Source organism: Humulus lupulus, chromosome 9 (assembly GCF_963169125.1).
Source record: "Humulus lupulus chromosome 9, drHumLupu1.1, whole genome shotgun sequence".
NCBI classification, from domain to species: Eukaryota; Viridiplantae; Streptophyta; class Magnoliopsida; order Rosales; family Cannabaceae; genus Humulus; species Humulus lupulus.
In genome coordinates this window covers 170,472,032-170,486,363 of record NC_084801.1, presented here as the reverse complement: position 1 = coordinate 170,486,363, position 14,332 = coordinate 170,472,032, and the positions used below count along the sequence as shown (strand labels likewise).

The window sequence follows — 14,332 nt, the reverse complement described above, 5'->3', positions numbered from 1 at the left end:
TCGAGCCATGAGAATTGTGACCTCGAAAGCTGGATTCGTAATGAATGAACTCATGAAGTCTGGAAAATATCTGAAATCTAAGCTCGAGCCTGCGACCTCGAAGATGATAGCCTCGAAATCCACACAAGCTCGAAAGATAGACCCCGAAGTACATCTGTTCTCGGGATGGCCTCGGATCAGGGCTCCGAGCATGACGCGCGTATGAGCTCGAAGTCATATGGCCTCGGGAAGATGATATAGCTCGAAAATCAATAAGAAACCTGGGTGTATAGGGGCCTTGGTGATATAGGATAATAACTTTGAATATCCTAATGAGTCAACTATAAGAGACGCGGTCTACATTTATTACTATAAATCCCCTATAATCAAGGGATATTATTCGTTCAGTTATACGCCCCCTGATCTTCAGGGGACGTTTCCTTGTATATCGGATTGCAAGCTTTTAATGCCATTTAATTTATTTGCATATACAGAATAACTTCCCAAAATATGTGGGATAGTATTCTAAAATCTTCTCTATAAATAGAGAGGTCATGCACCATTGTAAAGGACCAAATTTTTGTAATCTTGAGGGAAAACTCTGGAGAATTCATCCTTGGAGAATTTTCAGAGATCATCTCAAGTTTAATAACAAAGACTCGTGGACTAGGCAGATTTAACTGCTGAACCACGTAAAAGATCTCGTGTGTTTTATCGTATTTCACTTAGCCATAACTGATTATTGTTTTCGTGCTCTTCTTTCACTGTTGACGAAAAACGGCGTCAACAAGAATAAAGAATTAAAGAATGTGTTTCACATATACCTATATATCTATTACAAATAATTACTCTAATTTTCAGATTTTTAGTAATAGAAACTTCACAATTTAGCAAAATATTAATGTAACATAGCAAACTCAAATAATATACTTACCCACTCAATATTAGAAAATAAGAGACTTCATTTCGAAATTAGGGAATTCAAATTTATCTAAACCCTAAACATATACACAAATGAATGAATAATTAAAAGAAAATGATTCAATAATAAAAGAATTATTTATCAAATAAATTGAAGAAAGAAAAACAAAAACAAAATCTGCTATTAACCTCATTGTCGAGAACCCACCCACAGCTGAGATGCCGAGAACCCACGCTGAAGCCGAGGAAGACAAGCGCCACCGCTGTCGAAAAAGAGAACACATCTGCCAATAACCCAAATGCAAAGAACCCAGCTGCCAAGAAACCAAATGCAAAGAATCCAGCTGTCGAGGAACCACCCAAGGTTTCCGAGAACCCAGTTGCCACCGTCCTTCTCCCCACCCACGAAACCCAGCAGCCACCGTCCTTCTCCTCACCCATGAAACCCAGCAGCCACCATCAGCTAGCTATCCCAAACCCCAAGCACAAAGTAAACCCTAAGCCCCAAATCCGAGAGTGAACTTCTTTGGCTGAAAAAATGGATCCTAATACCCTAATTCAAAAATGTAAAAGATTTTAGATCTTTTTTACTTAACAATTTTAAGGGCTTGCTTTGGGAGCCCTTAAAGCTCTTTTAGGACTTGCATAGCGTGCCCTTAAAAGTCACCATTGAAATTCAACTTAATTTTTCTCCCCAAGTATTTTTAGGACTCACATTTTGTTTTAGGTCACTCATTGCGAGACATAAATTGTGTTTTTTAAGGACTCTCAAAGAGTGTCCTAAAAACTCCATAGATATTTTTAAGGACTTGAATTTAGGTGTGTGTCCTAAAAAGGTGTCTCGTAAATGGTATTTTGTAGTAATGTATATTGCTCTCTTGCAGGATACGAACTTTATGTTGGTCTTTCAATATATCTCCAATAAACTCTATAGAGATGAAAAGACCAATATAGAATTCAAGTCCTTCCCATTGATAGAATTGATATCTTATCCATTCACATTTTTACATAACATACTTAATAGAGTTTATACGTTTTTGGATCATGTGTTTTGTCCAATTACATGTTTGGACCTTGTGTTTTTACAAATGACTTTTTGAACCCTGTGTTTTGTAAAATTGTTCAAATAGAATCCTAAACTCGATTTTGGTCAAAGTTTTCTGAACTAAAATTACAAATAATTCACCAAACTAACAATTCAAAATAAAAAAAAAATCATTATGCCTAACAACTATGTTGTTATATTCAATTTTTTCTTCATCAAAATTGGGTTTAGGGGTCTATTTGAACAATTTTACGAAACACATGGCCCAAAAAGGAATTTGTCAAAATAAAGAGTCCAAACAAGTAATGGGACAAAATAAAATATTCAAAAAAGTATAAGCCTTCTTGAATAATTGCATTAAAATATAGTATGATTATTTTCAATAATTCTACAATACATTGAATTAAAACTAGATTGATTAATTAGTTTAAGCTTAGAACATCTTTTGCAGGCATCCTTCGTGGAAAACGCGTTGGTAAAAGGCACATTTTATGGTGCACTCCATGATACGAATCAAAAAATGACATTTTTCTAATAGTGCCAGCAAGTAATATAAACAAAACTACTCTTTTTTCTATCCTTGTAATATGAAAAACAAACATTTCTCCACAAAAAACTTAATATCTAAGTAATAATATATTTGTACAATTTTATAATAGCTCAATACTATGACAAAGTTAAGCTCTAAAATATTTTAGGCTTTAAGATAAGGTTGAGTATTTTTTGCTAGTTGATAATATTAAATGTATGATGTATAACCCTTTGGGTGGGTGAGAATTTGACTCTTAGCCTATGCAATTATTTCTTTTTTAAAATAAATATATATAATTTATATTTTTTGTAAAAAAGAGAAGGTAACTATTTGCTACCATGTATTTTTGTAAAGTATCGCTTTGGTACTTTGTATTTACAATAATGCTTATTTGGTACTCTATATTTTGAAATCGTACATATTTGATAACATGTATTTTGAAATAATACATATTTGATATCCTAAACTTAAATTTAATTATTAAAATTTTACCAATTTAATCAACCTACACTCAATACATGAGGTCAAAATTCAAATTTAATTACTTAATTACATATAACTTATGGTTGTTTGGTCATATTGATAAAATTTTATTTATCAAATGTGACTCTAGGATACTAAATATGTATGATTTTAAAATACAAAGTACCATATGAGCATCATTGAAAAAAGATGGTACTAAAATAATACTTTACAAAAACACATAGTACAAAATAAATAAATTCATTTTTTTTAATTTTACAAAAGACACTAAAAATAATATTTGATATAATTCTAATCAAACTTATATCATAAATTATATTTATATAACTTATCAGTCCAAATAATTAAAGCAAATCTTATGTATATATTCGATCCAATCTTAAAAGAATAATTTAAAAAATTGGGATAGAGCTAGCTAGTACAAAGATTCTACTGGTTATGATATATATCCCACAAAAACTAGTGAATATATTTCCAACTTGTTCACGTGGTTGCAAGGGGATCCGATCACTTCAATATTTTTCGGGAATTTTTCATAAATATGGCTTTTAGCCATAATTGTGCAAAAATATGGGAATCAATCTTTTTATAATATGTATGGAAGATTTTAAATAAGAAAAACTTAGATTATGGGAAAAATAAGTACATAGCACAATTGAAATTTAAACAACAACACATCAGCACAAATCAGGGGTACAAATGTAATTACCAATTCAATCATCCTCTGCTCATCTGCTCATGCCTGAAACAGGATCAAACTTTTCTCCAAAAACCACGTAACTCTTGCAGATTCCTTCCATCTCCAGCACTCCATTCTCCGGTGATAGCTTTCTTCTCTAGCAACAACTCGTATCTCCGGCGATCACCACAACAATCGACCAACTCTAGCAAAGGTTTGACCTCAGCTTCTGCCAAAAAAATTTAAGAAAAATCTGATCACTAAAGCACTGATCCCTTTCTGCATAAATAAAAAAAAATCCAACATTCCTCCAATCATACGAGCTGCAATCTTTGAAGATTCCGGCGACCTGCATATCCACTACACGATCAAGAAACAAGGTTTGCAAGAAACCTTCTCCTTTGTCAACTCTGTTCTATTGTCATTTTCTTTTCTTTTTTTTTCAAACTATCTTAAATCTTCTACATAAAACTATATTATTTGCATACAAAATCAAAAATTATAGATGAACTATTATCTTGATTATAATGAAAATGATCATGATCATAATGTGCTTGCTGAAAAACACAAACAATTTATAAACTAAAAAATTGAAAAAAATTATCCAAGCTCACTGGTTTGTGTACATTGATTAACCAAAAAAAAAAACAAGAGACAAGAACTCTGAAATTTTTACATCCTAATTTGTTTTTACAATAAAAATAATAATTTGATATTAGTGTGAATTTTAATAGCCAAAACATTCAGAAACATTAGGACATCCAGTTACTTGGAAAAACAATCAATAAATTCAACTAAATGTTTCAATAGGGTATGGGACTACAGATTAAGGGAACCAGTTACCTTCCCACTGGTTTGTGTACATTGATTAACCAAAAAAAATAGACAAGAAATAGGAACTCTAAAAATTTTACATTCTAATTTGTCTTTACAATTAAAAAAAAAAATTATTTGATGTAGCTGTGAAGATTTACTACAAAAGCAATCAGTAACAATAGGGTAACCAGTTACCCTGAAAAACAGCCAATATATAAAACTAAGAGGAAATTACAACTATATAAAACCAAGTGTAAAAATAGGCAATATATGATTCAATATTAAGGTAACCAGTTACCCTGCAAAAAAAAAAAAAAAAAGTCAATGTGTAAAACTAAGTGTAACAAGTTACCCTGCAACAACAGTCAATATAACTAATTGGAAAAACAGAAAATATATAAAACTAAGTGTGACCAGTTACCCTACAAAAGCTAAATGTTTTAGAAGAAGATGTGATTAAATATTAAGTTAACCAGTTACCTAGCTCATTTAGAACCAACTAACTGCTTAAAAAATTGCCAAATTTTACAGATATGGACAATATTACTTCTTTGGTTCAATATGGAGGCAAGTGGAATGAAAACAACAAGTACGAAGGGTACACAATGACTGGGATATTAATACCACCAAATTGTTCTCTTGACAACTTTGTGAATTTGATAAAAAAGGAGATAAAGGAAAAAATAGCAACTATTGAAGTTTCTTATCAAGTAGAAAAAGGAACACCACCAATGAAGGTTGTAACAGACAATTCAGTGTTGTTCTTTCTGGAAATAAAGAAAAAAGTTGCTACTAAAATAACAGACTTACCATTGTGTGTCACTATAGTTCAAGAATCAAGCAATGAAAATGATCTTCTTCTACTAGCAAATCAGAAAGCTACAGCAGAAGAAATGGAGGTGGGGACATTATTAATGCAAGCAAATCAAGCTTCCATCAATGAACAAATGTTACTTGAAAAAGGAATGTCAAGCACAACAAATGAGGGCATAAATGTGTCATACATACTCATTTTGCTGAAGAAGTAGCTGATTTCATAATTGAGGACAATACAAAAAGAAAAAAGAAGTTGGATGAAATTCAACTGGTAATATCTGATTACAGAGTGAACACAATAGAGCAAGGGCAAATTTACAAGGATAAGAACACAATCAAATCAGCTCTTAGCTACTATGCAATGCTGCATAACTTCCAGTTCAAAACAAAAAGATCAGAACCTAGAGAGTACCTAGTTACTTGCGCAGATGAAACATGCAACTGGTTGGTGAGAGCATCTAAGTACAGAAATCAATATTTATTCAAGGTACGGAAATGCAATCCAAATCACACTTGCTCTGTTGAAATTGTTTTGGAAGACCATAGGCAAGCAAAAAGCATCGTAGTTGGGGAATTAGTAAAGAATAAGTACAAGTCAATCAAAAGAAATTACACTCCAAATGACATCATGAATGATATGAATGATGACTTCGGAGTAACTATGGGATACACAAAAGCATGGAGATCAAGAGAGAAAGCTTTGCGTCTAGTAAGAGGGAACCCCAATGATTCATATCAAAAGTTGCCAATATATCTTTACATGTTGAAGCAAGCAAATCCAGGAACAATAACACACCTACTCACAGACAAGGAAGATAGATTCAAATACCTATACATAACTTTCTCTAACTCAATCAAGGGTTGGACATACTTGAGGCCTATAATTGTTGTTGATGGAACTTTCTTGAAAAATGCACATGGTGGTACCCTATTTTCAGCATCAACGTTAGATTCAAACAACAACATTTTCGTGTTGACTTTTGGAATAGCAGACTCTAAAAATGATAACTCATGGCTTTGGTTCTTCTCCAAACTGAGAGACACCTATGGAGAACCCGAAGGTATGATAGCTTCAACGATATATTCTTGTTTACAAACAAATAGGAACATTTTACCAAAACAAAATACACAAATACATGCTATTTCTTTTAGAATCTGAACAAAGTAACTGGTTGCCTTCACCAAAATAAAACAAAAATTGAAAAATACTTAATTTTTGTTTTTTTATTTTAAAATATTTGTACTCCACAGGATTGGCTATAGTTTTTGACAGACATAAGAGCATAGACAATGCAGTACATATGGTGTACCCAAATGCTTTCCATGGAGCTTGCATGTTTCACTTACTCAATAATTTGAAAGGCAAGTATGGGAGCCATGGAGAAAAGCTTCAAATGAAATTCATTGCAGCAGCAAAAGCATACACAAAGATAGAATGTGAACACTACATGAGAGGCGTTGATAGAATTGATAGACGCATTAGGCCCTATTTAGAAAAAGCCAAGTATGAAACTTGGGCAAGATCATACTCGCCAACAAAAATATACACCATGATGACATCCAACATCGCAGAATCACTCAACGCTGCACTAAAAGCTGCAAGAAATCTCCTCATTGATATCTTGGTTGAATGCCTTAAAAGTTTGATTCAAAAGTGGGTTTGGAACAACTCAAATAATGCAAATGGAACATTCACAAAAGTCTCTATAGCAACAGAGAATGAATTGAGACATGACATTGTTTCAAAAATGAAGTATGAGGTATGCAACTAAACCTATTCTTACAAATCCTTATTCTGTCAATAGATGGTAACCAGTTACCTTCCATAAGAACAGGAAAAAAAAAATTTACACAGAAGCATAACTAGTTACTTTAAATCTTAAGTCTAGTTAAAATGTTTATTATCTTATTCTATTTCATGACAAAACTATTTTTAGGTCTTGCCTTTCAACACAATAGAATACCAAGTTCGTGATTAAAAGGGGATAAATTTCACAATAAATATACATAATAGAACATGTACCTGCGATAGGTTCCAAGAAGATGAAATACCTTGTGGCCATGCAGTAGCTGTCATTGCAAAGAGAAACTTGAGTGTGTATGATTATTGTGCAAAATTCTACAGAACAGAAACGTTGAAAGCATTGTATCAAGAAAATGTTCATCCTTTGCCCCATAAAGACGAATGGAATCTCCCACAACACTTAGACATAATAGTTCTGCCTCCAAATGCAACAATCCTTGCAGGAAGACCAAGAAAGAAAAGAATAAGATCCAAGAGGGGAACATAAAGTAATAATCACCTGTGGGAAATGTGCGCAACCAGGACATAACAGGAAGACTTGCAGGAATCCTCCATTTGAGAAGCCAAACAAACAGAAAAAGCCAAAGACATAGATTCATATTTTACAGCAAAACAAACCTTTCATAGCTTTACTCATTGAAAGAGAGACTTTCATATTCATCAAGTATAATTCAGTATTTTAATAAGATTGTTTCAAAATGAAACACATTGATTGATTATGCAAACTTATAAAATCCTTTCAAAATAATTTCTTGGATTTGTTTGCTTCATATTTTTCAATGCTACCATCACTATAAATAAAACCATAACGAAAAAAAAAATGATCGTCCCAGTTACCAAAAATTAACAACAAAACAACAATATAGGTAACTGGTTACCCTAAAGTTACAATACAAGATAAATTACCCCACTATAACAATCTAAAAGCCAAAAAAAAAGAATTAAAACCTTTACTTTCTTCTATCACAAACTCCTCTATATATAATATTAAAGTTACTTTAATATTAACTTAATAAACTGGTTGCATAACTATAAAAAAAAGACAAGCTTAGGGGAAAAATCTAAAAAAGAACACTTAAGTAACCAGTTACCCTCGGTATATTAGGAAACAAACAGCCTGAGTACCTGGTTACCCTCAAAATCATTCTTGCTCGAATATCACCAATAAAATTAGTTAAACAACCCAACTGGGAACTAGTTTCCCTCAAATTATTCCATAAAACAGTGGGAAAAAATACAAAAACAAATAGAAAACTAGCTACCTGCTTTAAAGTGTTATCTAAAATATATATTAATAATTGCAATTAACAAACAACAAACCAATGGGGAAAAAATTAAAAAAAAAACAATTAAGTAACCAGTTACCCTCGGTATGTTAGCAAAGAAACAACCTGGGTGCCTGGTTACCCTCTAAATCATTCTTCCAAATGCTAACAACAAAAGAATTAACAAAACGATATACTAATATGTATATATAAAATGACCTTAAGAATCCCAATGTTTTACATAAGCAGAAATTTAAAAAAGCTAACTGTTAAACTAGAAATTGATTCATCATTTAATTACTGTTGTAGCAAAAATAAAAAAGCAAAAGAAATATAATATCACTAAAAGCCTATGCAGCAATTTTCATTCTCTTCTGTCTCCTCTCCAGAAGCTTTTCAATGAACTCATCGCTAGTTAAGTATCCCTCAAGTTCTTTGTTCTTTCCATGATAGTACAAGCTGACAGCAATGTCTTTGCGAAGGAGACGAACATCAATATATTTAGGCATCTCATTCTCCTTCACAAGAATTATTTGCTCAGCAAAAGAAGTAGAAAACACCCCACAATCGCTGCATAATAGAAAAAATTAAAAAAAAAAAACAACTACGAACATATAAACAAAAAATAACACACAAAAAAAACTAAAATCAAATAAACAAACTAACCAATCAATTTGTTGAGGAATGCCTTTAGCAATGCTCAACTTCAAAGCCTCATTCTCTGCCACATCATACGGGCTAACATCAAGATTAATATCTTTACGATCATAGAAATTAATCATCTCCAATAGAAGAGGAATCAAAACAGCAAATGCCTCAACGACAGGTAAAGTTTGATTTTCATGTTTTGCACCAGACATTGAATCATACACCGTAAGAGATCTCTGTTGTACATTAAAGTGCAACAAAATCCAGTGCATAAGACCCTTCACATTAACAGGCATGACAACATCATCAAGCAAATTCCAATGAGTTGCACAAAACATGGATTCCCCCTTCATTATCTTCAAAGCAACGCAGCTCTCATCTATTTTAAATGCACCACTACCTTTTTTCTTAAAATCTTCATACATAAACACTATGTTTTGCCCAAAACAAGTGTCAGTCGTAGATACTCTCCTCTTCAAATCTTTAGACAATTTAACATTTCTCCTCAAGTAATACATCATCACTGTAACACCCCAACTCCAGGGATCGCTACAGTGCACATTGCAAACAGTGCTAAACTCGCTAATCGAGTCATTTGGCCATAAACGTGTAACTAAGTGTGATTAGCAGTTTAGGGGTTAAAAATTTTGGTTAAGATGTAACGTTTCACTAGAACGTTTAATGTATACATTGGGATCCCAAAAATATAATTTCAGAGTTTATTACAAAAGATTATTTACAACAAGCCGTACTAAGCGGCAAAACAGGGTTCAGCCCTAGTTCCACTTTCAAACCTCGCCCAAGTATTGGTCGAGCAGCTGCATATGTACACATCATCACCTAAGCTCTCCAACTCAAGGATGGTCCAGCTTCCTTTTGCCTTTACCTGCACCACAAAGCACCCGTGAGCCGAAGCCCAGCAAGAAAACTCATATGCTCATAAACAGTCATATCATGATATCAAATCATATCTGGCATGCCTAGCATTCATAGCTCTACTCAGCATGCAAATGAATTCAAACAGATGCTGGGGTATCCAGGATAAGAAATCCTGGCCTTCTGATTGGAGGACTATCAAGTCAATCCTAATCAGATGAGTGTCGTAACACTAAAGGTTCCGATAAACCATGCTGAGTGACCAACAAGCAAGCCACTAGGGGCCTCAATGCCCAAGCCATGCATACGATGATCGAAATGATCATGCAGAGCCCATAGCTCTGATCAGATGAGTGAATATCACTTGAGGTTCTGGTAAACCATACTGAGTGACTGACAACCAGGTCACTAGGGGCCCAGTGCCCATTTCCCGCAATGGCTCTACATGGCTAGCCCTTGGCTAGATAAATGCTTGTTTATATTCATCGAACTTGATTTCGGTCCTGCATTAATGCTCTTTGTGTCATTCAATGCAGAGGGTCGATTAGATCCAATCGACAAAGCTTGCACTACACACTAGGGTTGTCATGACTAGTGAGTTAGCGCAATGTGACCAGTGCCCAGTACCACTGCCGAACCTGACTAATGAGTCACAGCTTCACGGTTGATACTAACACCTTTGCCAATTCTGACTAATGAGTCAGCCCTGTGTGACCATGCCCAGTACCACTGCCGAACCTGACTAATGAGTCACAGCTTCACAGCTGATACCAGCACCTTTGCCAAATCTGACTAATTAGTCAGTACCATGCACAAGTAAGCAATGCTATCAATGTGTATCATATGCCAATTATCCAAAGATGAGGCATTCAACATGCTTACTTAACAGTTGCGAGCATAATAATGATCATGCACAAACACAGAGACTCAAGCTCTGACCAATCTCATATTCATCATTCATGGCATGCCCTAATCACATGTTTCTCGTGCATCACATGCATCACACTTAACCATCCAGCATGCCTCAAAAATAATCATATGCAAATGGGCAAGATTGCCAAGCATTCATTATGCTATCAATGTTTACATTTAAACATTCAACATGCATCAATCATAACCATGCATGTCACATATGGGGTGCAGTTTTCTTACCTTGGGTCCAAGCACAGGTTACCAACAAATGAGCCACAAGCACGATCCTGATCCAAGCCTCTAGTGATAACCTAGTCACAACCACAAATGGTGATCCAATGAGTTCAAGTTCTAAAACCAACCCTTGAACTAAAACTTAGCCTCCAAGACATCAATCCTCACTAATTCGGGTAGTAGGAATGATCCCGAGGCCCAAAACCATGTTTCCGGGGTCAAAACGAGCAAACGGGGTCAAAACAGGGCAAGGGCTGCGGCCCTAGCACCTTGGGCCGCGGCCCCCAGGGTTCTCTGAGGCAAGGGCCGCGGCGCCCTCCATCAAGGGCCGCGGCGCCCAGCAAGGCCAAATTCTGACACCTGCTTCTTCGAGCAAAGGCCGCGGCGCCCAAGAACAGGGCCGCGGCCCAACTTCGGGGCAGCCATTTTTCCTTCGTTTTAACCTTTTAAAACCTCCCAAAAACATGTCTAAACATTCCCAAATCATCAAATCAAAGTTCCCAAACTCCCCAATGGTCCAAAACCACCAAAACCCGAGGTTCAAACAACCTAAAAGCTCAACGATTCACAAAGCTCAATTCAAGCTTAAAAACTTTTAAAAACTTAAAACTTAAACTTGAATTACCTCCGATTGAGTTGTTTCCAAATAAATCCTCCGGCTAATAAGCTTCTAATTCTCCTTAGGATTGCTATGCCTCGATCCTCTCTTGATTCCGAGTCCTAGAACTCAAGATACCTTCGAAAATGCGATCGGGAACGAAAAGGGAACTTTAGGGAGAGAGAACGTACAGATCGTTCTTTTTATTTCCTTAAAAGGTTACTTCAAGCTTAAGTAGCTTCCAATAAAACCTAATGCTCGGGGTCCCGAAAACACCCCCGGGGACATTATAGTCAAAACTTCCAGAATTTCCCCCTGGTCTTACTAACTCCCAATTTATCAACAAATGTTAATTCCCATTACCCAATAACCCGGTAATGCTATAAATACCCCTTGACTTACTCCAAGTCAAGCTTAAATCCCGTTGTGACTTTCCCACTAGCTTACCTCCTAGGATCGTCTTGTGCTGGGTAACCCTGGCATAACCAGATAATAACAAAGCACCACGCCCATTTCACATATATGCCAAAAATGCCCGAAATGGCCAAAATATGAAAATCACCCAATCAATCACAAATGGGTTCACATGCATATTTAATACACCTAAACATGCATATTATCATTAAATAGCATAATAAAGCAATTATGGCCCTCCCGGCCTCCTAATCAAGGTCTTAAACCTTATTAGGAAATTCGGGGCATTACAATCACATCAATATGCTGCATAATAAAAAAATACATGATTATAAAATGATATGTGTAGAAACAAATCTACTATGACAGTCAAGAAAACTTTGTCACACAAAGGTAACTGGTGACCATCATCAACACAAAAACAGTTACAATGTTTGGGTAACCAGTTACCCAATGAACTACAACAAAGCAAACAGTAAGGGAACTGGTTACCCAATAACATCATAATATATAGCATAAATAGATCACTAGACTTATTACCTTGTAAAAAAAAAAAGAAAAAAACTCCAACATGAAAAAACAGATAAATTAAAAAGGGAGAATCTCACTGATGAATCAACGAATTTCCCAGAGAAATAAAAGCTATGAAACCAAGTCTTTTCAGAAATATGAACAAAAGTGAAGTTAATTGGTGGGTCCACAGAATTATCATCATATTTTTTGAACCTGAACAATACATTAAAAAATAAAATAAAAAAGTTAACAAATTAATCATACATATTACACATATAACAAACTTTAAAACAAATAATAGTTGTACATACTTGTTCATTTTCTTCAAATCATGATTAATCCAGGAGTCAAACTCAGACAGTTGTTCTTTAGTGTGATTATCACCAAGTTCATTGGAAAATGGAAAATGGAAAAATATTATCCAATATCGTCCTCTTTCTTTTTTGTTTCACTCCAACTTCAGAAGATCCAAAATTTGTTAAGAAATGAGATTTTACAACAGCGCTCGGCTTCGCTTGCCTTTTCCTTCCCAAAATCAGTCAAGTATCAACTGCTTGTGCATCATCATACAACACAATTGACAGCTTACTTTTATCCTCCAAAGAACTACTCTCTTTAAGTGGCCTATCAACCGAATCATTAATAACTCTCCATATTGCATTAGAGACATGAAATGTGGGAGTTCGAGGACTTGAGCATACACTTGAGTCAACTTTAATTGGCTCCTAAAAAAGAAATAAAAATATACAACCAATACTTCATTACAAACAAGAAAACAAGGAGGAAATAAACCAATTGCTTAAACAAATAAAAGGAAAATAAGATCTTACTTTATAAGTAGTAAAAAATTGTGAAGCAATCTGAACGGAATGCTCCAAATCAGCCCCCAACTCCTCACCAATATCAACATTTTGGTAACCCCCAGAGGAATGGCCATCAAAAAAATCCTACAAATACAAAAACCAGCAATTTTTAAACAAAATAGAACCAAATTAGACATCATAAAAGGGAAACACACAAACAATAGCAACCAGTTACCTCAGAAGAAGCCTCAGCATGCATAGGATCTTCAAACTCTCTACCAACATTATGATTACCAGCTGCCATAGATGCCTTAATACCATCCAACAAAGATATAACAGAAGCAAAATCAGATGCAAAGGGTGCCTTCAATTCAGAAATTGCAAGCAATATAGACTTCTGGGAATCTTGCACTTCAGCCAATTTTGATTGAATGGCAATAAGATCCTGATGCATATCTGAGGGACTAGCAGCACCATCATCAGGTGGATCTGTTGGCAAAAGCTTGCTTTCAAAAGACAACCCTCTCAGAATAGGCAGTCTCATTTCTTCATTGGTAGGCTTTATGACATTAACATCATCCTGCAAGAATCAATTTTTTTTAAACAAACGACAAAAAATAACTGTAATAAGTAACTAGTTACCCAACTATAAAACAAACATAATGAAAAATAGAAAGAGATTGACAAAAAAAAATCATTACCTCTTCCTCCAAGAGAACGTTATCAACCAAATACTGATATGACATACTTCCCCTGCTTGTCCAATTCAGAATCCTTGGAAACAAACAATTAACCCATCTACACAATGCTTGAGAACAAGAAGGAATTGCCTCATATATTGTAATGACCCAACTATTTCTAAGAGCTTGGCCCATTAGATCTACTATACATAGCTACTATTTTGGGAAAGGTACATAAGAAATAATATAACTTTATTAAATCTCAAAATATTGTATCAACTACATAATAATAGAAAATATGGCATGGGTACCCA

General features: G+C 34.7%; 1 protein-coding gene across 1 annotated transcript; it reads left to right on the top strand.

Annotated features, from left to right (window-relative positions):
• The first annotated feature begins 4,988 nt into the window (after nucleotides 1-4,988).
• On the top strand, nucleotides 4,989-7,250 carry LOC133800299 (uncharacterized). Its single transcript, XM_062238255.1, has 4 exons — nucleotides 4,989-5,479; nucleotides 5,560-6,332; nucleotides 6,523-7,031; nucleotides 7,209-7,250. Exons 1-4 carry the CDS (start codon nucleotides 4,989-4,991, stop codon nucleotides 7,248-7,250), a joined length of 1,815 nt encoding a protein of 604 aa, XP_062094239.1.
• Nucleotides 7,251-14,332: the final 7,082 nt, after the last annotated feature.

Bases quoted from the DNA above. Each gene is read 5' to 3' on its own strand.
- LOC133800299 (XM_062238255.1), top strand. From the start codon at position 4,989: ATGGACAATATTACTTCTTTGGTTCAATATGGAGGCAAGTGGAATGAA. The intron at 5,480-5,559 runs GTAGCTGATTTC...ATCTGATTACAG, and splicing joins ATACTCATTTTGCTGAAGAA to AGTGAACACAATAGAGCAAG. The intron at 7,032-7,208 runs GTATGCAACTAA...AACTATTTTTAG, and splicing joins TTTCAAAAATGAAGTATGAG to GTCTTGCCTTTCAACACAAT.